We start from the raw sequence: 22,441 nt of genomic DNA on the forward strand, positions 1-22,441 counted from the left end.
CCTCCTGGGCTCAAACGATTCTCTTGCCTCAGCCTCTTGAGTAGCTGAGACTACAGGCACCTGCTACCACGCCCAGCTAATTTTTGTATTTTTAGTAGAGATGGGGGTTTTACCATGTTGGCCAGGCTGGTCTCGAACTCCTGACCTCAAGTGATCTGCCCACCTCAGCCTTCCAAAGTTCTGGGATTACAGGTGTGAGCCACCGCACCCGGCCCCATGTAACTTTTATTACAGTGTATTGTTTAATTGTTATTGTTAATCTCTTACTGTGCCTAATTTATAAGTTAAATTTTATCATAGGTACGTATGTATAGGAAAAAACATAGTATATATAGGGTTTAGTACTTGCTATCCATGGTTTCAGGCATCCGCTGGGGGTCTTGGAATGTATCCCTCCACATAAGGATGGGGACTACCATATACTACATTTCTTTCTATTGTGACTTTAATGTGGATTTTTTGGTCTTGAATCAGTCACTTAATACTGCTTTCTAAATGTATTAAGACACTCCCCAATGGTATATGTACCATTTAAAATTGTCAAATGCTTAGGTATTTTTGTTAGGAGTAGATAGCTAGGCTAAGATTTCTTTTCCCAGCTGTGTACTTTATGTGCCCTTAGGCAGATTTTTGTGCATTTTTGAGTTAATTTTTGCCATCTCACTGGCTTGACCAAATTGTAATGTTCAGAGAACTAAAGCCTAAACTTAGTGTGTTTCAAGCACTTGATTGGAACTTTTCATTAAGCACATATTCTTATGGGGCATCATACTACAGGCTACAGATACTGAAACATTTTAATACTACTCTAATCACATAACCCCAGAAACAAAGAACAAATCCCTATCAAGCCCACATAATTACAAGGTCTTTAAGGCAGGATCCTCCCAATTTTCTGTGGTTATACCAACTCATCATTTGGTGATATTTAAACCAGATGGTAATATCTCATCCTTGCCAGGCTTTAACTTGGAAGAGATGGGAGGTAGGATCCCTTAGGATTTGTATTCTGTTATCTTTTTATTTATAGGACAGTGGGGAAAGGGGTGGATATAAGAGAAGTTTATACAGTGAAATTTGAGTATTACCTCCACTTTGTAAAATTCCAGGTCTTTAAACTTTTCCCTGTCTCAGAGAGGCTCTCATCCAATATGATGCATTTTGGACAAATTGAGAACAGCCACCAAATTTTCCAGTGGGAGGCTGGCTTCAGGGATTTGTGGTAGAGTATGGGTTTGGGGCTTTTAAAGATTGTACTTGGTAGCAGCCCATTCTTCTGGGTTCCTCTATAACTACTGTTTTTCTCTGGCAACCTTGTGGCTTTTCCCATCTTCCATTTCTAAAATATATTTTTGATTTATAGAATATATAGTTGCTCATCAAGATTTTCTTTGACAAGAACAAAGTTTAGAATTTGATTTAGGATTCTAAGATAATTTGGTTTTGAGGGGTAACATTAGCCAGCTAGGAAATGAAAACTGCAAGAGAATAGAGATTTTGTGGAAAGAATACTAGAGTAGGAATCAAAATGTTGGGTTTCTGGCATGTGTTCCATTATTTCCATGTTATCCTTGAGCTCCTAACCTTAAGGAGGGTCATGACTATTTTCAGAGCTTCATTCTGTTAACCTGTCTGTAAAATGGGCAGCTTAAAATATCAGCCCTTCTTTACATAGTGAGGCCCAAAGAGGGAAGGAATCTTGCCCAAATCCTGGTAGAGCCAGATTTGAACTTAGGCTGTGCAGGTCCTCAGTTACTGCTCTTAACTACTGCATTGCCTTTTATATAACCATAGTAATGATACAATTGTGATTTCATGAGAGGATTAATGGGAAATTATGAATCTATTATTTTTGCTTATATACTTTGTATCCTGGTAGGTTCAGCAAAACAAAAACAAAAGCAACATATTTGTTGGTTTTTGCTGCTAAGGCAGATCCATTTTATAGAAAAGGAAACAAACTGAGCTTGAGAGACGTGACTTGCCTAAGGTGACACAGCCTTGAAAGGACAAATTGGATGTTGCAAACCATGGCTCTTTAGTCCCAAGTTCAGTGTTCTTCTAATTTAATATATAATGGCTCCCTTCATAGATCCCAGAAATTAGCCTGCTTCTCTCTTTCATCTCCCCTTACAGTCTCTTTTTTTTTGAGAGGGAGTCTCGCTGTGTCACCCAGGCTGGAGTTGGAGTGCAATGGCACGGTCTTGGCTCACTGCAACCTCTGCTTCCTGGGTTCAAGCGATTCTCCTGCCTCAGCCTCCAGAGCAGCTGGGATTACAGGCACCCGCCACCACGCCCGGCTAATTTTTTTTGTATTTTTAGTAGAGACGGGGTTTCACCATGTTGGCCAGGCTGGTCTCAAACTCCTGACCTTGTGATCCACCCACCTCGGCCTCCCAAAGTGCTGGGATTACAGGCGTGGGCCACTGTGCCCGGCCTACAGTCTTTTTTTGACCGTGGTCTTCTCTCTCTTCCTTCTGGCCACCCAGACTTGAATTCATTAATAACAATAGTAAGCTGCATGTAAACAGTTATCAAAGTACCATTTAGATTTGTGTGTTTTATCTACTTATCAGTATTTATGAACTTAGCCCCTTCATATACTGTTTGTTGGCTCATTTATATGTAAACTCCTGGCTCATCAACTCCAGTGACCACTCAGCTTCACATTGGAAGAGTATTTAGGACTTGGGGCTCCCTATATAAATGTGCCTCTGCCTCCCATCAAAGTCATTCTGGGGTTCATCCCAGAATAACTGAATTAGAATCTCAGGTGGGCCTAAGTGTTTGAATTTTAAAAAGCTCCTCCGGAAGCGCTGCTAGGTTTGAGACCCAGTAATTTCATGACAGGTTTAGGCAGCTAATATGAGGAATTCTCAAAAAAAAAAAAAAAAAAAAAAATCTAAACACCAAAATCCCTCAAAATATAGAAAACAAAATAAAAATAAAAAAGAAAGAAAAAATAAGAATTATCTTACCTGTTGACTTCAAATTAATCAGTAATTTCTCAGTTCTACTGCAGAAAACTGGGCAATTCTTTTTATCAACTCTGTTGAATGAAGAAATGAATTGAGTCCTTGGGGTTGGTTGTGGTCTCAATTCAGTACTTATTATTGATATGTCAGTAAGTGCATTGTGTTAAAGTCCTAGGTGGCTCATGCCTGTAATCCCAGCATTTTGGGAGGCTGAGACGAGGTCAGTAGTTCAAGACCAGCATGGCCAATATGGTGAAGCTCCGTCTCTACTAAAAATATAAAAATTAGCTGGGCATGGTGGCACGCACCTGTATTCCCAGCTACTCGGGAGGCTGAGGCAGAAGAATTGCTTGAACCTGGGAGGCAGAGGTTGCAGTGAGCCGAGATCACGACACTGCACTCCAGCCTGGGTGACAGAGCAAGACTCCATCTCAAATAAATAAATTTAAAAAATATAAATAAAGAAACTCATAATTGACTGGTGAGAAAGATTAGCAAGTATGATGTATGCAAGGAATAGAAGTTATGTACCGAGTGGTTAAAGGTTGGGGGTATATGGAGGTGGATGAGAGGGAGCTGTCTGGGAAGGCTTTGCTTCACTTGGATTAGAGTAGGGTTGCGGGAGGAAATAGGTGTGTAGAATGAGAATGAGGGTCATGACATCCTCCTACAAAACAACAATATTCAAGGAAGGAAGAGAATTTGGTTGGAGGTACCAGGAAATGTGTTGTTAGGAAGCTAAGGAGAAAATAGTTAAGTTCATTGTTTGTATTTCAGACTTAGGTGGCTTAATGGTGATATTTCTGAAGTCTCAACTTTAGACCCAGCTGTAAAACCCTGGAAAAGTAGATAATTACAGTTTTTATAGAGTATATCCCATTGATACCAGGCAGCCATTCAAAAGAAAACCAGTTTTATCAGGCTGCAAGTTCCTCATATTTTAGGCTAAAGTGGGTTATCTTTCAAATCAAATTTACTTTGGACTATGGCAATAAATTTGAAAGAAGTAAAGCATTTGATAATACCAGCGCTACTACAGTCACACAGCATAGTCTGAAATATATCATAGGGTAAGTTTCTTTTAAGATCTTTTGACATACTTTTATCTACCATCCTAAATTGAGCATGCCTATGTATTATTAGTACATCCTTATCTCTTTAAAGTAGGAGATCTAGCCTTGAAGCTTGGTCAGTGTCTTAGTTCATTTGTGTTGATATAACTATATCTGAGACTGGGTAATTTATAAATAATAGAAATTTATTTCTTGCAGTACTGGAGACTGGGAACTCAAGATCAAGGCGCTGTCAGGTTTGATGTCTTGTGCTGGCCTGGTCTCCACTTTCAAGATGGTGCCTTTAATGCTATGTGGAAGGGCAAAAGGGGCCTAGGGTGTAGGTTCTTGCAACTCTTTTATTTATTTATTTATTTATTTTTTCTTTGAGACAGTCTCACTCTGTCACCCAGGCTGGAGTTCAGTGGCGCAATCTCGGCTCACTGCAATCTCTGCCTCCCAGGTTCAAGCAATTCTCCTGCCTCAGCCTCCCGAGTAGCTGGAATCACAGGTGTGTGCCACCACACCCAGATAATTTTTGTATTTTTAGTAGAGATGGGGTTTTGCCATGTTGACCACGCTGGTCTCGAACTCCAGACCTCAAGTGATCTGCCCACCTCGGCCTCCCAAAGTGCTGGGATTACAGGCGTGAGCCATGGTGCCTGGCCTAATTTTTGTGTTAAATATGTTTTGTAGAGATGAGATTTTGCTGCCTTGCCCAGGCTGGTCTCAAACTTCCAGGCTCAAGCAATCCGGTTGGTTGGCCTCCCAAAGTGCTGGGGTTACAAGCATGAGCCACTGCATTTGGCCTACCTTTCATTCATTCATTCATTCATTCATTCATTCATTTATGAGACAGAGTTTCACTCTTGTTGCCAAGGCTTGGGTGCAGTGGCGTGATCTCGGCTTACTGCAACCTCTACCTCCCGAGTTTGAGATTCTCCTGCCTCAGCCTCCTGAGTAGCTGGGAATACAGGTGTGTGCCACCACACCCAGCTAATTTTTTGTATTTTTAGTAGAAACAGGGTTTCTCCATGTTGGTCAGGCTTGGTCTCGAACCCTCGGCCTCAGGTGATCTGCCCGCCTCGCTGGTCTCGAACTCCAGATCTCAAGTGATCTGCCCACCTCGGCCTCCCAAAGTGCTGGGATTACAGGCATGAGCCACTGCACTCAGCCTTATTATTATTTTTTAGAGATGAGGTCTTGTGTTTCCCAGGCTGGAATGCAGCAGCGCCACTGTAGCTCACTGCAGTAGATGGGACTACAGGCACGTGCCAATATGTCTGGATAATGTTTTAACATTTTGTAGAGATGGTATCTCACTGTGTTGCTCAGGCTTGCTTCTCTTGCTCTCTCTCTCTCTCTGTCTTAAGCCTCCCAGGTAGGTGGAACTACAGGTGCATGCTACCATGCCTAGCTAATTTAAAAAAAAAATTTTTTTTTGTAGGGTCCCGCCGTGGTGCTCCGGCTGGTCTTGAATTGTCTTAATTCCTTTCCTTTCCTTTCCATTCCCCTTTCCCCTCCCCTACCCTTCCCCCTTCCCCCTTCCCCTCCCCTACCCTTCCCCCTTCCCTTCCCCCTTTCTCTCCCCCTCCCCTTCCCTTCTCACTTCTCTTCCCCTTCCCTTCCCCTACCCTCCCCCTTACCCTCCCCTCCCTCTCCCCTTCCCTTTCCCTTTCCCTTCCCCTAACCTTCTCATTACCCTCCCCCTTCCCCACCCCTCCCTCTCACCTTCCCTTCCCCTTTCCTTAACTTTCCCATTACCCTCTCCCTTGCCTTCCTTTCCTCCTCCCCTACCTTCTGCCTCCTCTCCCCCTCCCTTCCCCTCGCATCCCTTCTCCCTTCCCTCTCCCCTCCCCCTTCCCCTCTTCCCTTCTACTCCCCTCCCCTGCCTTCCCTCCCCTTCCCCTCTTCCCTTCCCCTCACCTCCCCCATTTCTCTTCCCTTCCCTTTCTCTTTTTCTCTTTCTCTTCCCTTCCCTTTCTCTTTCCTTCCCTTTCTCTTTTTCTCTTTCTCTTCCCTTCCCCTTTCCCCTTCCCTTTCTCTTTCCTCCTTTCCTTTCCTTTCCTTTCCCCTTTTCCTTTCTCCTTTCCTTTTCCCTTTGCCTTTCCCTTTCCCTTTCCTGTGGAGTCTCGCTCTGTCACCCAGGCTGGAGTTCAGTGGCACCATCTCAGTTCACTTGTCTCGGCTCACTTTGCAACCTCTGTCTCCTGGGCTCAAGTGATTATCGTGTCTCAGCCTCCCCAGTAGCTGGGATTATAGGCGCCCACCACCGCGTCCTGCTAGTTTTTGTATTTTCAGTAGAGATGGGGTTTCACCATGTTGGTCAGGCTGGCCTCGAACTCCTGACCTCAAGTGATCCACCTGCCTTGGCCTCCCAAAGTGCTGGGCTTACAGACATAATGAGCCACTGTGCCCGGCCCTTCTTTCTTTAATACAATTGCAAATGTGTCATCTTTAGATGGGATATTGACACAACAAAGATTTTACCATCTTGTAGTATTTTTTGAGGCTCAGACTGATTTTTAGTCTCACTTCTGATCGTTTCCTGACCCTGATGTTGAATCTCCAGGCGTGTGTTTACAGATCTAATGAGGCCTTAAAGTTAGGGTGTGGGATGTTTAAGCTTCCCCTGCCCTTAGTGCCCAGGTAGGTTTGGGTGTTGCTTAGGCAAGGTTGGGGTCAGAGTCCAACCTCTTTCCCAAATCCCTTCCCCCTGACAGACAGATCATTTTCGGAATCTTTTTAAAGTATGTAATCCTTTCTTAACCTTGGCAGCCTCACTTTTCTGCCAGCAATTTTTTCTTCCCTGGATTCTAGGTATGGAAAAAAACACAATGAAAACTGGTTACTAAAAACCTCCTTGGAAAAACTGTGAAATTACATATACTTGATTACAGCATGGCTTGGTATAGGCATGCTGAAGTAATATGTGCACCAATTATAATTGATGTAGGGGGAAGGATCTGAAATTTCTTCTCATCCCATTCAGTGATTGAAGTATCATAAAATGTCTGTGATTGACATGAAAGAAATAATGCTTTCCTGTTTAGAGGACCTACCAATACCAATACCAATACCAATACAATACAGATCATTATTATTACCAAGTTTTATTAAAAGTGGTGAAAGAGGAATTTAATGTGACTAATGCTTAAACAGTAAATGCCATGGTATATCCCTTTATTACTACTATATTTTTATTTAATAATATTCCATAGAAACAGTGCTTTGCATTCCCAAGTATTTAATATTCAGAAGCTAAAATAATCTTTGAAACAAGTTCTTTAAAACTGATAGCTTTCACCGTGGCCTATCTGTAAAAGTTATAGTACAAGTTCTCATTCCTTGGTACTTATTTTTAATAATGACTATTAAAAGTCCACATGATTGCATTGGTATTTTCAGGGTCTTTTTGGTGATAGGACTTTAGGGAAGACTGGGTTGACCCAGGTATAACTTTTCTAAAAATGTTGACATTGTAAAAATAGGTGGTCAGTAAATCACTATTAGTGAATGGAGAATACACTTGAAGGGGCTGTGTTTTAAATCTGGATGGAAAGAGTTCTTTGGAAGGACAGATTGTATGGGGTGATCTGCAGGGCGTTCAATAGGGCAGTTACTTCCAGGGTGTGGGCCGAGAACCCTTGGAGGGTTCCCAAGACCCTTTCAGTGGATCCAAGAAAACTCCCCCCTTTCAACTAAATATCTGTGAGAAGCCAGATTTACTTCACATAATTTTTTTTTTTTTTTGAGACAGAGTCTCACACTGTTGCCCGGGCTGGAGTGCAATGGTGGTGTGATCTTGGCTCACTGCAGCCTCCACCTCCCGGGTTCAAGTGATTCTGCCTCAGCCTCCCAAGTAGCTGGGATTACAGGCGCCCGCCACCATGCCCAGCTAATTTTTTGTATTTTTTTTTTTTTTTTAAGTAGAGACAGGGTTTCACTATGTTGGCCACGATGGTCTCGAACTGACCTCGTGATCCACCCGCCTTGGCCTCCCAAAGTGCTGGGATTACAGGTGTGAGCCACTGCACCCGGCCTACTTCACATACTTTTAACCAAAACAATATACCACACCTGATTGGAGAAGAAATTAAAACCCAGTTTATTTCTATTAAACCAGACATTAAAGAGATTTGCAAAATAATACAATGCATTACAGATTAAAGAGATTAACTCATTTTTAAAATGTTTCAGTTTTAATTTTTAATGTGATAATCTATAGATACAATCCATGTAAATTAACATTCTTTGAGGTCCTCAATTTTTAAGATTTTAAAGGACTCCTAAGGACAAAACGTTGAGTTATTGCAGTATTAAAAAGGGAAACTTGGTCGGATGGGTGGCTCACACCTGTAATCTCAGCACTTTGGGAGGCCAAAGGTTGGAGTATCCCTTGCGCCCAAAAGTTTGAGACCAACTTAGTCAACATAGCAAGACTCTGACTCTACAAAAAATTTCTTTAAAAAATTAGCCTGATGTGGTGGCATGCATGTATACTTGGGAGACTGAGGTGGGAGAATTGCATGAGCCCTGGAGTTTGAGGCTGCAGTGAGCTATGATTGTGCCACTGCATTCCAGCCTAGGGACAGAGCAAAATCCTGTCTCAAAAAGAAAAAAAAAAAAAAGGGAAACTTGATTCTGCAAAGAAATGACTCAGTAGGAGTAGAGCTAAGATCTTAGCTTTTTGTATATTTAGAGACGGGGTTTCTCCATGTTGGTCAGGCTGGTCTAAGATCTTAGCTTTTTGTATATTTAGTAGAGACGGGGTTTCTGCATGTTGGTCAGGCTGGTCTCGAACTCCTGACCTCAGGTGATCCACCCACCTCGACCTCCCAAAGTGCTGGGATTACAGGTGTGAGCCACCACGCCCGGCCAATATGTGTATTTTCTAAAACTTCAGTAATAAGCCTTACATTTGTATTAAAATTATTTTAAATCTATTCTGTTGCTTAGCTTTTGCCCCCAGTAAGAGAACATGCAGTCAAGAAGTTTTGTATAGTGGGCACACAGGAAATGGCATGGTATTAGGTTGGTGCAAAAGTAATTGTGGTTTTTGCCATTTTTGCATTTTTGCTTTAATGGCAGAACTGCGATTACTTTTGCACCAACCTAATAAATGTGAAATACTGCTATCATGGAACCATACCTAGGTTTGCTGGCTACAGTGTTAACTTTTACAGTATACAAGTTCAATTCCATTGCCATCCCAGCAGCTCTACTCTCAGTGTGTCTGCCTTTACCCTTGAACTATATATCTAAAAAAAAATCTTAGAAGCTCTTTAAGCATGGAAATCTAACAATATGTGCTCTTATTTTAAAAAGCAAGGTTGGATTGGGTGTGGTGGCTCACACCTGTAATCCCAGCACTTTGGGAGGCCAAAGTGGAAAGGATCGCTTGAGGCCAGGAGTTTGAGACCAACCTGTGCAACATAGTGAGACCCCCCACCCCCTGTCTCTTAAAAAAAAAAAAAATTAGCTGGTCATGGTGGTGTGCACCTGTAGTCCCAGGTACTCTGGAGGCTGAGGTGGGAGGATCACTTGAGCCCAGGAGATTGAGGCTATAATGAGCCAAGTTTATGCCATTGCACTCCAGCCTGGATGACCTTGTCTCTTAAAAAACAGAAACAAAAACAAACAAAAAACAAGCCTGCATTAGGCCACTTGGAAACGAAAGCTTTGCAACATGAATATTTTCCTAAGAAAAACCAGCACTTTTTTTTGTTGTTGTTGTTGTTAATTGGGAGTCTTGCTCTGTTGCCCAGGCTGGAATGCAGTGGTGCAATCTCTGCTCACCGCATCATCTGCCTCCTGGGTTCAAGCAATTCTCGTGCTCTGCCTCCTGAGTAGCTGAGACTACCGGTGTGCACCACCACACTGAGCTAACTTTTGTATTTTTAATAGAGACTGGGTTTTGCCATGTTGGCCAGGCTGCTCTCGAACTCCTGACCTCGTGATCTGCCCGCCTTGGCTTCCCAAAGTGCTGAGATTACAGGCATGAGCCACCACACCTTCCCAAAACTAATATTTTTTGACCATTTACTTAAATAAAGTAAAGTAAATGTTGTCTAAGGGTTCTACCTGTATTATTTTACTTAACTCTCACAATTATCCCTTTATTCACATACGTAAGGTACAAGGAACTTAACCTAGTACAAAGCCATACAGTAGTACTAGGATTTGAACCCAGGCAGTGTGACTTGAGAATCTGTCCTTTTTGACATCTATTTTGATGTACAAGGTAAAGGTAAATGGCCTCACTGTGTTTTAAAAAAAATGACCACCGGAGAAATAACAATGAGAAAATATAGAGGAGGTTAAAATGGGGAAATACAGAGGAGGCCTTTAACCTGTGTTAAAGTGGCTATGATAAAATGTGCTAGTTGACAATTACATGCCAACTAGGGTTAGACTGGAAGGATAGGGTCCTTAAAGGTAAGTAAGGTTTAGAGGTCAGATGCTCCTTGAAAGTTGAGGTTGCAGCACTTTTTGTATAGCAAAATTCATATTTCAGTGGTCAGAACTTAACATAATTATAATTGTTACTTTTACTTTACAATTTAATGAAAAAAACCTTTATATTTGTAAAATCAGTTCTCACCATAGTCCTAAAAGGTAGTCTGTACTTTTTTTTTTCTTTTGAGACAGGCTCTCACTTTGTCATCTAGGCTGGAGTGCAGTCTTTGCCTCCCAGGTTCAAGCAATTATCATGCCTCAACCTCCTGAGTAGTTAGGATGACAGGTGTGCGCCACAATGGCTGGCCAATTTTTGTATTTTTTGTAGAGACTTGATTTTGCCACGTTGGCCTGGCTGGTCTTGAACTCCTGGCCTCAAGGCCTGTCTGGGCCTCCCAAAGTGCTGGGATTACTGGCGTGAGCCACCGCTCCTGGCCCTGTTTGGAAGACCTTGAATGCAATTCTTTGTCGTACAAAACTTTTCTGATAGACACCTATCAGTGAGTGGCAATTAGACTCCATCAGGGGCTCTCATAAATAGTTAACTCTGCTTGTCTTTTATAGGAGTTTACAATGGTTGTGATAGACCTGGTTCTACCTTTTGCATTTGTGCAGGTGTTTTAAGGGCATATTACTGACCTAAAACCATTTACTTGATGAGAAAGTGTTCTTTTATGTTTCATATATCTGTTATTCTGATGTTTATATTAAAGTTAAATTTTGTCATCCTCGCCTGAAAGATTTGCTAACTTGCAAGTGTATTTATTCTATGATGACTGGGTTTCATAGAACATATACAATTAAAGCAATGCTTTGGTCCTTAGTTGATGTTATTCTTGGTAAACTAACAAGAATGTGCTTTTGTGACACTGATTTCTAATTGGTTTTGTCTGCAGGGAGTTAGAGCCAACTTTCGTAGCCTCTGTAGAGCATATACTTTTTCATTTTGCCAATTATCAGATCTCAAAATGACAGCCTTTCTATAATTAGAAGGATAAAAACAGTATTCTAATATATTAAATATGTGGATGTTAATAGCAGATCCTCTACAGAGTGAATTTTCCTGGCATTTTTTGGAAAAATCTTCAGCATCTTTTGAAAGTTGTTCTCACAGTGGTTGACTTTATTTTTTAAACATTTCTCTCAGTTAAATCTGCTTTTAGTTGTTGTTAAGTTAATGCTGGCACTGAGGAAAATGTTTACCTGATGTTTCTCAGGCCTCTGAGGATTTTGAAGCTTCAACATTCTACTTAATTGCCTTCCTAAGGAATACATTTTTGAGTCCTAAGGAAACTAATTGAACTTCTCTCTTTTTTTTTTTTTTGAGACAGAGTCTCGCTCTGTCCCCAGTCTGGAGTGCAGTGGTGTGATCTTGGCTCACTGCAAGCTCCGCCTCCTGGGTTCACACCATTCTCCTACCTCAGTCTCCCGAGTAGCTGGGACTACAGGCGCCTGCCACCACACCTGGCTAATTTTTTGTATTTTTTTTTAGTAGAGACGGGGTTTCACGGTGTTAGCCAGGATGGTCTCGATCTCCTGACCTCATGATCCGCCTGCCTCGGCCTCCCAAAGTGCTGGGATTACAGGCATGAGCCACTGCACCCGGCCTGAACTTTTAAATAATAAGGTTCTTGTACTTTATCTTGTAAGGGTTAAAATAAAACCATTTTCAAGTTTTTTTGTTTGTTTTTTTGAGACAGTCTTGCTCTGTCACCCAGGCTGCAGTGCAGTAGCATGATCATGACTCACTAAAGGATTGACCTCCTGGATTCAATTAATCCTCCCACCTCAGCCTCCTGATTAGCTGGGACTACAGATGCATGCCACCATGCCTGGCTAACTTAATTTTTTTTTTGTAGAGACAGAGCCTCAATATGTTTCCCAGTCTAGGCTGGTCTCTTCTCTTTTCTCTTCTCTTCTTTTCTTGTCAGACAGAGTCTTGCTCTGTCACCCAGGCTGGAGTGCAATGGCGCAATCTCCACTCACTGCCACCTCCGCCTCCTGGGTTCAAGTGATTCTCCTGTCTCAGCCTCCTGAGTAGCTGGTTATAAAGAATGAGAGAGGTATTTTATCAGGCATGCGCCACCACGTCCGGCTAATTTTTGTATTTTTATTAGAAATGGGATTTCGCTATGTTGGCCAGGCTGGATTCAAACTCCTGACATCAGGTGATCCGCCCGCCTTGGCCTCCGAAAGTGCTGTGATTACAGGCATGAGCCATCACGCCCAGCCCCTAGGTTGGTCTTGAGCTCTCAGGCTCAAGCAGCCCTCCCCCTTTTGGCCTCGCAAAGTGTGAACCCCACTACACCTGGCTTACTTTCAAGTTTTGAAAGTAAAGGAAATTAAAATAATCTCAGCGAGGAATTTATATGGAACTGCATGTAATCTACAAATTCTTGTTACATCTAGTTAGTATGAAAAGGCTGTTTTATGTTAGAAAAAGTGATTTATGATCAGTTTTATTGGTAGGGAGTACAAGTTTTACTTTTTGGCCAGCTTACATTATATTCCTTTTAGACAATTAAGCATCAAGTTAAACTTTATCACAACGTTTCTAAGTGGGGATTTGGATTATTTATTTGGCTACATAACTTGAAGATTATTTTTCAAAATTTTCACCTTAGAAGCTTTATTATGATCTCTTGTATTTACCTTTCATAATGGCTTCCCCTACCCCCCCATTTAAAAGTCATGGCTTGGCTTCTGCCATGCCTCACACCTGTAATCCTGGCACTTTGGGAGGCCTAGGTGTGAGGATTGCTCGAGCCCAGGAGTTCAAGACCAGCCTGGGCAACACAGCGCGAGACCTCATCTCTACTTAAAATGAAAAGAAAAAAAAATTCGTGTCCCATTGTGGACAGACTTTGCCAAAGGTATTTTAGTTCCATATGATAGTGAACATTACAAATAAATTTAATTTTTTTTATTGGAGTCTAGTTTTGCAGCTGACAGTGAATGTCCCAAAACTGAATGACATTTATCTCTTCTCTCATTCTTTATAACCAGAAGAGATGACAGAGTTTGTAGTGATCCATTTTTCATGCAAAAATGATCTTCTCAACTATTTCTTTAGTTTTAAACATATTATACCCACTATATGAGCATCCTTATTGACAGATATGTACTAATTTCCATTTGATGAATCATTTTCAGGATTCACTTTAGCTTTAGGCTAAAATAAGCATACTGTGTATATATTCATATATAGATAGAAGCTCATTTTAATTTGTAAAACTTTAATATACAGGCTTTTGAGAACATCAAATTAATATCTTTATAATTGTGTTTTGGGATTAGAAGGTATATTATCTGATCAATCAGGGAATAACATTATATATCACCTGTAAGTCTTAGTTGTTAAAATTTTCAGGCCATTTTGAAAGTATGTTAAGACTAAATATTTGAACATTTACTTCTATATTCTGACACATTATTTTTGATAGGCTTTTGATCTCACCTTAACCCAGATCAATTCATTTCTGAAAACCAACAGCTTTTATAACACACTAGAAGCAAAGCTCTGAGCAATATAAAGGCTCTTCCTTTTAGCCTACCATAGAATATCAAGAAGCAGTGTGATTTCTTTTTGCTAGGATGTGTTCTGTACAAATTAAACACATTACTTTAGCTTTTAGTTATTGAGCTAAACAAAAATAAATCAGACTTTAATCTTTTTCACTTGAGATGGAGGTTTTTTTTAACTTTAACAAAGTATAGTATTTTTTAACTGACATTTAAAACATTAACCATAAAAAGGCAGTACAACTATGTTAAACACTTGAAGGCCTACCCATATTACCTTTGCTTTTTAGCTTAACATTTTATCATGCATCACCGGCAGGCATTTTTACTGAAGTCTTTGTTATCACTAAAACAAAACAAAATTTCATTTATGTATTTATTTTAGAGCTGGGTTCGTGCTCTGTTGCCCAAGCGGGAGTGCAGTGGCACAATCATAGCTCACTGTAAACTTGAACCCCTGGGCTTAAGTCATCCTCCTGCCTTAGCCTCCTGAGTAGGTAGGACTACAGGTTTGCACCACTATGCCTAATTTTTACATTTTTTGGTAGAGACAGGTAGAGACTGGTCTCAAACTGCTAGCTTCAAGTGATCCTCCTGGCGCTGCAGCCCAAAGTGCTGAGATTATAGGCATGAGCCACTGTGCCTGGCCCTCATTTTTATTCTAAACTAAAAGCAGTCTATAATGATAAGTTCCAACAGCACAAATTTGAAATGTTAAAAAAGCCTCTTTTTTCCTTATTATTGTGATATTATTTAAAATCTGCATATGTAAAATTCAACACAATGTTATTAGGTTGGCGCAAACGTAATTGTGTTTTTTGTCATATGTATATGTAGGTAATGGCAAAATTACAGCTTTTGCCACATATATATGTATTTTTTTTTTTTTTTAGTAATGGCAAAAGCTGCAATTACATTTGCACCAACCTAATACATGTTTTTGTTCTAGTTTTTTACTCATTGAAGCTTGGGTATCTTTCCATATTTAGAACATCTAGATATTTTTTATTATAGCTGAGTGATTTTTATTGTTGGTTATAGATATACCAACATTTATTTAGCTTTTTCTCTACTGATAGATGCTTACATTTTAACTTGAAGGAATTTTGCAGTGAATTTCCTTTTGCCTATATCGAGGTGGTTGTGAGTGGTAATAGATGTTTGTAAATTCCTATCAGAAAATTGCTGGGTCACGGCCAGGCGCAGTGGCTCACGCCTGTAATCCCAGCACTTTGGGAGGCTTAGGCAGGTGGATCATTTGAGGTCAGGTGTTCAAGACCAGCCTGGCCAACATGGTGAAACCCCGTCTCTACTAAAAATACAAAAATTAGCCAGGCATGGTGGTACAGCTACTTGGGAGACTGAGGCAGGAGAATTGCTTGAACCCGGGATGTTCAGTTCTTGCTTGCAGTGAGTGAAGACCATGCCATTGTGCTCCAGCCTGGGTGACAGCGTGAGACTCCATCTCAAAAAATAATAATAATAAAATAAAATAAAAATAAAATTGCTGGGTCACAAGGCATGCGCTGTTAATCTGATAGGTAAAAACAATGAGAGTTTGTATATTTCTTGAATTTTGAGTGAAGTTGGGCGCCAGTCTTACGATTGGCCATTTTTCCCTTTTGGCTGTTGATACAGTTTGCCCATTTTTCTGTAAGTTATTATTTTGTCTTATTGATTGTTATGAACTCTTTATAAATCTAGCACTTTTAAATGCTATATAATATTCAGTGTTATTGTAATACCATAATAATCGTACATTCCTAATGTAATGCTGCAGTTAATTTCATTCATGTATTTTGTTTTTTCTTCCTTTATTTTTTATTTTATATTTATTTATTTATTTATTTATTTTTGAGACGGAGTCTGACTCTGTCGCCCAGGCTGGAGTGCAAAGGCATGATCTCAGCTCACTGTGACCTCCACCTCCTGGGCTCAAGCGATTCTCCTGCCTCAGACTCCTGAGTAGCTGGGACTACAGGCATGTGTCACCACACCCGGCTAATTTTTTTTGTATTTTTAGTAGAGACAGGGTTTTACCATGTTGGCCAGGCTGGTCTCCTGACCTCAGGTGATCTGCTTGCCTCAGACTCCCAGAGTGCTGGGATTACTGGTGTGATCCAGTGAGCCTGGCCATTCAACGCTGGTTGAATTGTTTTCTTTCTTTCTTTCTTTCTTTTTTTTTTTTTTTTTTTTGAGACGGAGTCTCGCTCTGTCACCCAGGCTAGAGTGCGGTGGCGCGATCTCAGCTCACTGCAAACTCCGCCTCCTGGGTTCACACCATTTTCCTGCCTCAGCTTCCCGAGTAGCTGGGACTACAGCCGCGTGCCACCATGCCCGGCTAATTTTTTGTGTTAGCCAGGATGGTCTTGATCTCCTGACCTCATGATCCTCCCAAAGTGATGTGATTACAGGTGTGAGCCACTGCACCGGGCCGGTTGAATTGTTTTCTTAGGATAAACTTGGTATAAAATTGAGTTTAAAGGCTGTGAATTTCCTCATTAATATATTCATACAATCTGAAATAATACATTTATTATTTAATAAATATTTAATGTATTTTGGATTATATTTAAAACAAACAAGGATGTAAAATTACCTATAACCCTACCACTAAGGACAACCACCGTTGTGAGCCTTTTTGCTCTAGATAGCCTTCCAGTGTTTTATTTTTCTACTGTAAAGCCTGTTCCACCCCCCTGACCCCTTAACATATATAGGGAAAATCTTCCCACATTAGTAAATAGAGATCTAGGCTGGGTGTGGTGGCTCATTCCTGTAATCCCAGCACTTTGGGAGGCCGAGGCAGGCGGATCATCTGAGGTCAGGAGTTTGAGACCAGCCTGACCAACATGGTGAAACCCCATCTCTACTAAAAATACAAAATTAGCTGGGCGTGGTGGCGCATGCCTGTAATGCCAGCTACTCGGGAGGCTCAGGCAGGAGAATCGCTTGAACCCGGGAGGCGGAGGCTGCAGCGAGCTGAGGTCACATCATTGTGCTCCAGCGTGGGTGACAGAGCGAAACTCTGTCTCCAAAAAGTGAATAAATAAGTAAATAAATAAATAAATAAAAGATCTATACTACAGGGTACATTTTTCCTTTTTTGCTTTTTTCGTTGTATTAAAATATTAAAATGTACATAAAATTAAATTTTTGCCTTTGTAACCATTTTTAAGGATACAGTTCAGTGGCATTGGGTACATTTACATTGCTGTACAACCATCACCATTGTCTACCTCCAGACCCTTTCATCATTATCCCAGACTGAAACCTATTAACACATTTTTATACCTTTAGCTGTTCTCTTGTTGTAGACATTCATTTCCAGTTTTCTCCCTTTGTAGGTAACAATTCATACATATATATGTGTGTGTGTGTATATATATGTATTTTTTTAATTGTCTGATTACTTCCTCATGATGGCAGTTCTTCCATGATAGGAAAATTCTCTAGAGAACAGTTGTCTATACGAGTATACGTATTAAGGACAATTTTTTTTTTTTTTTTTGAGATGAAGTCTTGCTCTGTTGCCCAGGTTGGAGTGCAATGGCATGATCTCGGCTCACTGCAACCTCTCCCTCTTGTGTTCAAGCGATTCTCCTGTCTCAGCCTCCTGAGTAGCTGGGACTACAGGCACCTGCCACCCTACCTGGCTAATTTTTGTAGTTTTAGTAGAGACAGGGTTTCACCATGTTGGTCAGGCTGGTCTTGAACTCCTGACCTCAGGTGATCCACCCTCCTCGGCCTCCCAAAGTGCTAGGATTACAGGTTGAGCCACCTTGCCCGGCCAAGGATGACTTTTAAAATTGGATTTGGATGTCAGTTTTTCTCCCCCTGACACCACTGTAGAATTTACCCTCAATTTAATAAGAAAAGTTATTTAATAAGAAAAGTGTGGGCCAGGCTCAGTGGCTCACACTTGTAATCTCAGCACTTTGGGAGGCCAAGGTGGGAGGATCATTGGAGCCGTAGAGTTCAAGACTGATCTGGGCAATACATGTACCTACACCTCGTCTCTAACAAAAACCTTAAACAATTAGCTGAGTGTGGTGGTGTTCACCTGTGGTCCCAGATACTTGGGAGGCAGAGGTTTCCACGAGCTGTGATCACACCACTGCACTTAAAAGTCTGGGCAACAGAGTGAAACCTTATCTCAAAAAAAAAAAAAAAATTAAAAGTTAATGTGACTGGAAGGTTAAATTTGTTTTTTAAAGTTATAGATATATAGCTGTTATATAAAAAATGAGATACTTCTATGGTAATACAGAAGTCAAAGTGTCTTTTGCCTAAATGAGTGTGTTTTTTTTTTTATAGGCTCAGTGACATTGCTCAGTGGGAAGGCTTGTGGGGAGAGGTGTATATGTGATATATCATTTATTTGGGAAAGGGTATTCATACATATTTTGCTGCTCTCATGGACAAAAGGTTGAGAAACCACTACTCTGTGTTCTATTTTGTTTGATTGGTTAGAAAAAGATTTACCTAACCTGGGTTTTAATTTTAAAACAAATTTTTAAATGTCAAATGGTTATAAGTTATTCTAATAAGAGCCTTTGCTTTCTCCTAGGATTGGCAGCCACCATTTGCATGTGATGTTGATAAACTTCATTTTACGCCACGTATCCAGAGACTGAATGAATTGGAGGTAATGTCTTCACTATTGTTCTGTTTGCCTGTATTCCAGGGGGACTGTCTTTGAAATTATTACGATATATTAAAATTGTTACAGAATCACCATTGTAAATCTGTTTTTAGATTTGTATTTGAGCAAATAAGAACATTTCTTTCTGTAGAGAACAGGTCTTTAAAATATCGAATTGGCTAGGCATGGTGGCTCACACTTGTAATCTCAGCACTTTGGGAGGCTGGGGCAGGAGGGTTGGCCAGGGCAACATAGCGAGACCCTGTCTCTGCTAAAACATAATTTAAAAAATTAGCCAGGTGTGATGGTGTGTGCCTGTAGTTCCAGCTACTCAGGAGGCTGAGGTGGGTGGATTGCTTCAGCCTGGGAGGTCAAGACTATAGTGAGCCATGGTTGTGCCACTGCACTCTGCACTCCAGCCTGGGCAACAGAGCAAGACCCTATATTTTATATATATATATTTACATATGTGAAGATACACACACACAGAATTGTATTTTTTTTTGTAGGGATGAGGTCTCCATATGTTGCCCAGGCTGGTCTCAAACTCCTGGGCTGAAGCGATCCTCCTGCCTCTGCCTCCCAAAGCTGGGCATATAAAAGCTTATTTACTTGCCATATAATTTTAAACAGTAATATGGAATTGTGCTTACAGTACTACTTAAGTTCCTTTCAGAGTGCCTACTTACGTCACAGGAAGGTTTACTGAGTGTTTAATTCCTTGTCTGTCACGTGGTAGGGGCTGAATTAAATTTTTTTTAACAGTCAATTAAAATTTTTACTTTTTTTGTTATGGAGTCCCGCTCTGTCGCCCAGGCTGGAGTGCAGCAGCATTATCCTGGTTCACTGCAACCTCTGCGTCCTGGGTTCAAGTGATTCTCCTGCCTCAGCCTCCCAAGTAGCTGGGATTACAGGTGTGTGCCACCAAGCCTGGCTAATTTTGGTATTTTTAGTAGAGATGGGGTTTCACCATTTTGGCCAGGCTGGTCTTGAAATCCTGACCTCAGGTGATCCGACTGCCTCGGCCTCCGAAAGTGTTGGGATTACAGGCATGAGCCACCATGCCCAGCCTGAATTAAATTTTTGTTGAGTTAATGTATGTGTGTGTATATATAATATATATATTATTTTTTTATATATAATATAAATTTTATATATAATATAAATTTTTTTATATATTTTATTTATATATATATATATATATATATATATATATATATATATATATTTTTTTTTTTTTTTTGAGACAGAGTCTTGTTCTGTCGCCAAGGCTGGAGTGCAGTGGCACAATCTCAGCTCACTGCAACCTCTGCCTCTTAGGTTCAAGTGATTCTCCTGCCTTGGCCTCCTGAGTAGTTGGGATTACAGACGTGTACTACCACATCCAGCTAATTTTTGTATTTTTAGTAGAGATGGGGTTTCACCATGTTGGCCAGGCTGGTCTCAAACTCCTGGCCTCAAGTGATCTGCCCATTTTGGCCTCCCAAAGTGCTGGGATTACAGGTGGGAGCTACCACCTGTATAATTTTTTTTTTTTTTAATTTTTCTGTTTTATTGAGACGGAGTCTTGCACTGTCACCTGGGCTGGAGTGCAGTGGCATGATCTTGGCTCACTGCAACCTCCGCCTCCCAGGTTCAGGTGATTTTCCTGCCTCAGCCTCCTGAGTAGCTGGGATTACAGGCCCCTGCCACTACGCCCAGCTAATTTTTTGTATTTTAGTAGAGACGGAATTTCACCATGTCTCCCAGGCTGGTCTCGAACTCCTGACGACCTCGTGATTCACCCGTCTCGCCCTCCCAAAGTGCTGGGATTACAGCCATGAGCCACCGCTCAGCCGTATAATTATTATTATTTTGAGACGGAGTCTTACTGTCTCATCCAGGCTGGAGTACAGTGGTGTGATCTCAGCTTACTGCAACCTCTGCCTCCTGAGTTCAAGAAATTCTCCTGCCTCAGCCTCCTGAGTAGCTGAGATTCCAGGCATGTGCCACCACACTCGGCTGATTTTTGTTAGTAGAGATGGGGGTTTCATCATGTTGGCCAGGCTGGTCTCGAACTCCCGACCTTGTGATTCGCTCGCCTCAGCCTCCCAAAGTGCTGGGATTACAGACATGAGCCACCGTGCCCGGCCGGCCATGTATAATTATTTAACCAGCTTTATTTTGTGTATTTTTGGCTGTTTCTCATTGAATTTAGAAAGTGGTATTATATGATTTTGCTGAAAGAGCATTAAATTAAAAAAAAATTTTTTTAAGTGGTATTGTACTTAAATATTCTGTGAAAGAAAATATCACATGGGCAGATAATAGGAGCTTTAAAATAAGCTAAATGAGATGAAAACTCAATTCTTTGTCTTTTAGGCCCAAACTCGTGTAAAATTGAATTTCTTGGACCAGATTGCAAAGTACTGGGAGTTACAGGGAAGTACTCTGAAAATTCCACATGTGGAGAGGAAGATCTTGGACTTATTTCAGCTTAATAAGGTAAAGGGCTAATGACCATCTTACTTATTTTATAATCTTACTAACAGAATGAATTTGATCTTCTTTGCCTTAAAAAGGAACTTATTGCTCAGCCAGGTGGTTCACGCCTGTACTCTCAGCACTTTGGGAGGTCAAGGGAGGAGGATTGCTTGAGACCAGCCTGGGTAACATAAGGAAACCCTGTCTTTACAAAAAATTTGGAAATTAGGCAGGCATGGTGGCATGTGCCTGTAGTACCAGCTCTTTGGGTGGCTAAGGAGGGAGGATCACTTGAGCCCAGGAGGTGGAGGCTGCAGTGAGCTGTGATTGCGCCACTGCACTCCAGCCTGGGTAACTGAGCGAGACCCTGTCTCAAAAAAGAAAGAACAAATAAACTTATTTTTTGAGATGTGTGAAATGAGATTCTCAAGTCAGTTGAGTGATGAGGATCATCAGGTCTTGAAGCCTTGTGGAATATTTTGCTGCCACCTGTTTTTCTCATTTTCACACTTTACAAAAATTCTGCAAGCTATTTCTTTTTGTTACAGATAAGGAAACTGAGGCTCAGGGTGATAAAAAAGCTAAAAAAAGCTGAGCCATGGCCGGGCGTGGTGGCTCATGCCTGTACTCCCAGCATTTTGGGAGGTCGAGGTCGGTGGATCACCTGAGGTCAGGAGTTCGAGACCAGCCTGACCAACATGTTGAAACCCCGTCTCTACTAAAAATACAAAATTAGCTGGGTGTTGGTGGCACATGCCTGTAATCCCAGCTACTCAGGAGGCCGAGGCAGGAAAATGGCCTCAATCCAGAAGGCGGAGGTTGCAGTGAGCTGAGATTGTGCCATTGCACTGCAGGCTGGGCAACAAGAGAGAAACTCCGTCTCAGAAAAAAAAAAAAAGAAACTGAGCCATAATTCAATACCAGGCCCATTTGATTCTGAAATTTACATTCTTTCCATCAAACATGCTGGCATGCATCCTAGTCTTTAGTTTTTGGAGACTTATTTAAGAGCCCAGAGTAAGACCAAGTATTACAGTCCCTTCTTTGGTAGAGATTTAGTTTTAGGTAACCTGGTTCTTTCCACATGATTGCTTTGGGGGTGTGAAAACTAGCTTAGAGGGGACAAAATGTTTATGGACCATGTTGTCAAGAGAGATGTTTAAAATTTCTAACTTCAAATTAATAGTGTGTATATATGTGTGTGTGTGTATATATATATGTATATGTATATATATATATTTGATTGGCAAAACATGTTTTTAAAAGATAACCATAGCCAAGAACATTTTCCCCTTGGAGTCATACTTAGATGTGATTAGAAGTGA

The 22,441-nt window shown here is 41.0% G+C and overlaps 1 protein-coding gene across 5 annotated transcripts in view; it reads left to right on the forward strand.

Annotated features, from left to right (window-relative positions):
• KDM5B (lysine demethylase 5B) overlaps positions 1 to 22,441 on the forward strand; it is an 80,951-nt gene that overhangs the window by 13,379 nt on the left and 45,131 nt on the right. For 4 of the 5 annotated variants that reach the window (XM_024246692.3, XM_024246695.3, XM_024246702.3 and 1 more), the window contains exons 2-3: positions 18,579 to 18,656; positions 21,015 to 21,137. In XM_024246692.3, coding sequence (XP_024102460.1) covers positions 18,579 to 18,656; positions 21,015 to 21,137 — 201 coding nt within the window. Of the gene's footprint in view, positions 1 to 18,578; positions 18,657 to 19,548; positions 19,568 to 21,014; positions 21,138 to 22,441 lie in introns of those variants that run through there. The other variant, XM_063716669.1, reaches the window with a different exon arrangement.

Source organism: Pongo abelii, chromosome 1, assembly GCF_028885655.2.
Source record: "Pongo abelii isolate AG06213 chromosome 1, NHGRI_mPonAbe1-v2.0_pri, whole genome shotgun sequence".
NCBI lineage: Eukaryota > Metazoa > Chordata > Mammalia > Primates > Hominidae > Pongo > Pongo abelii.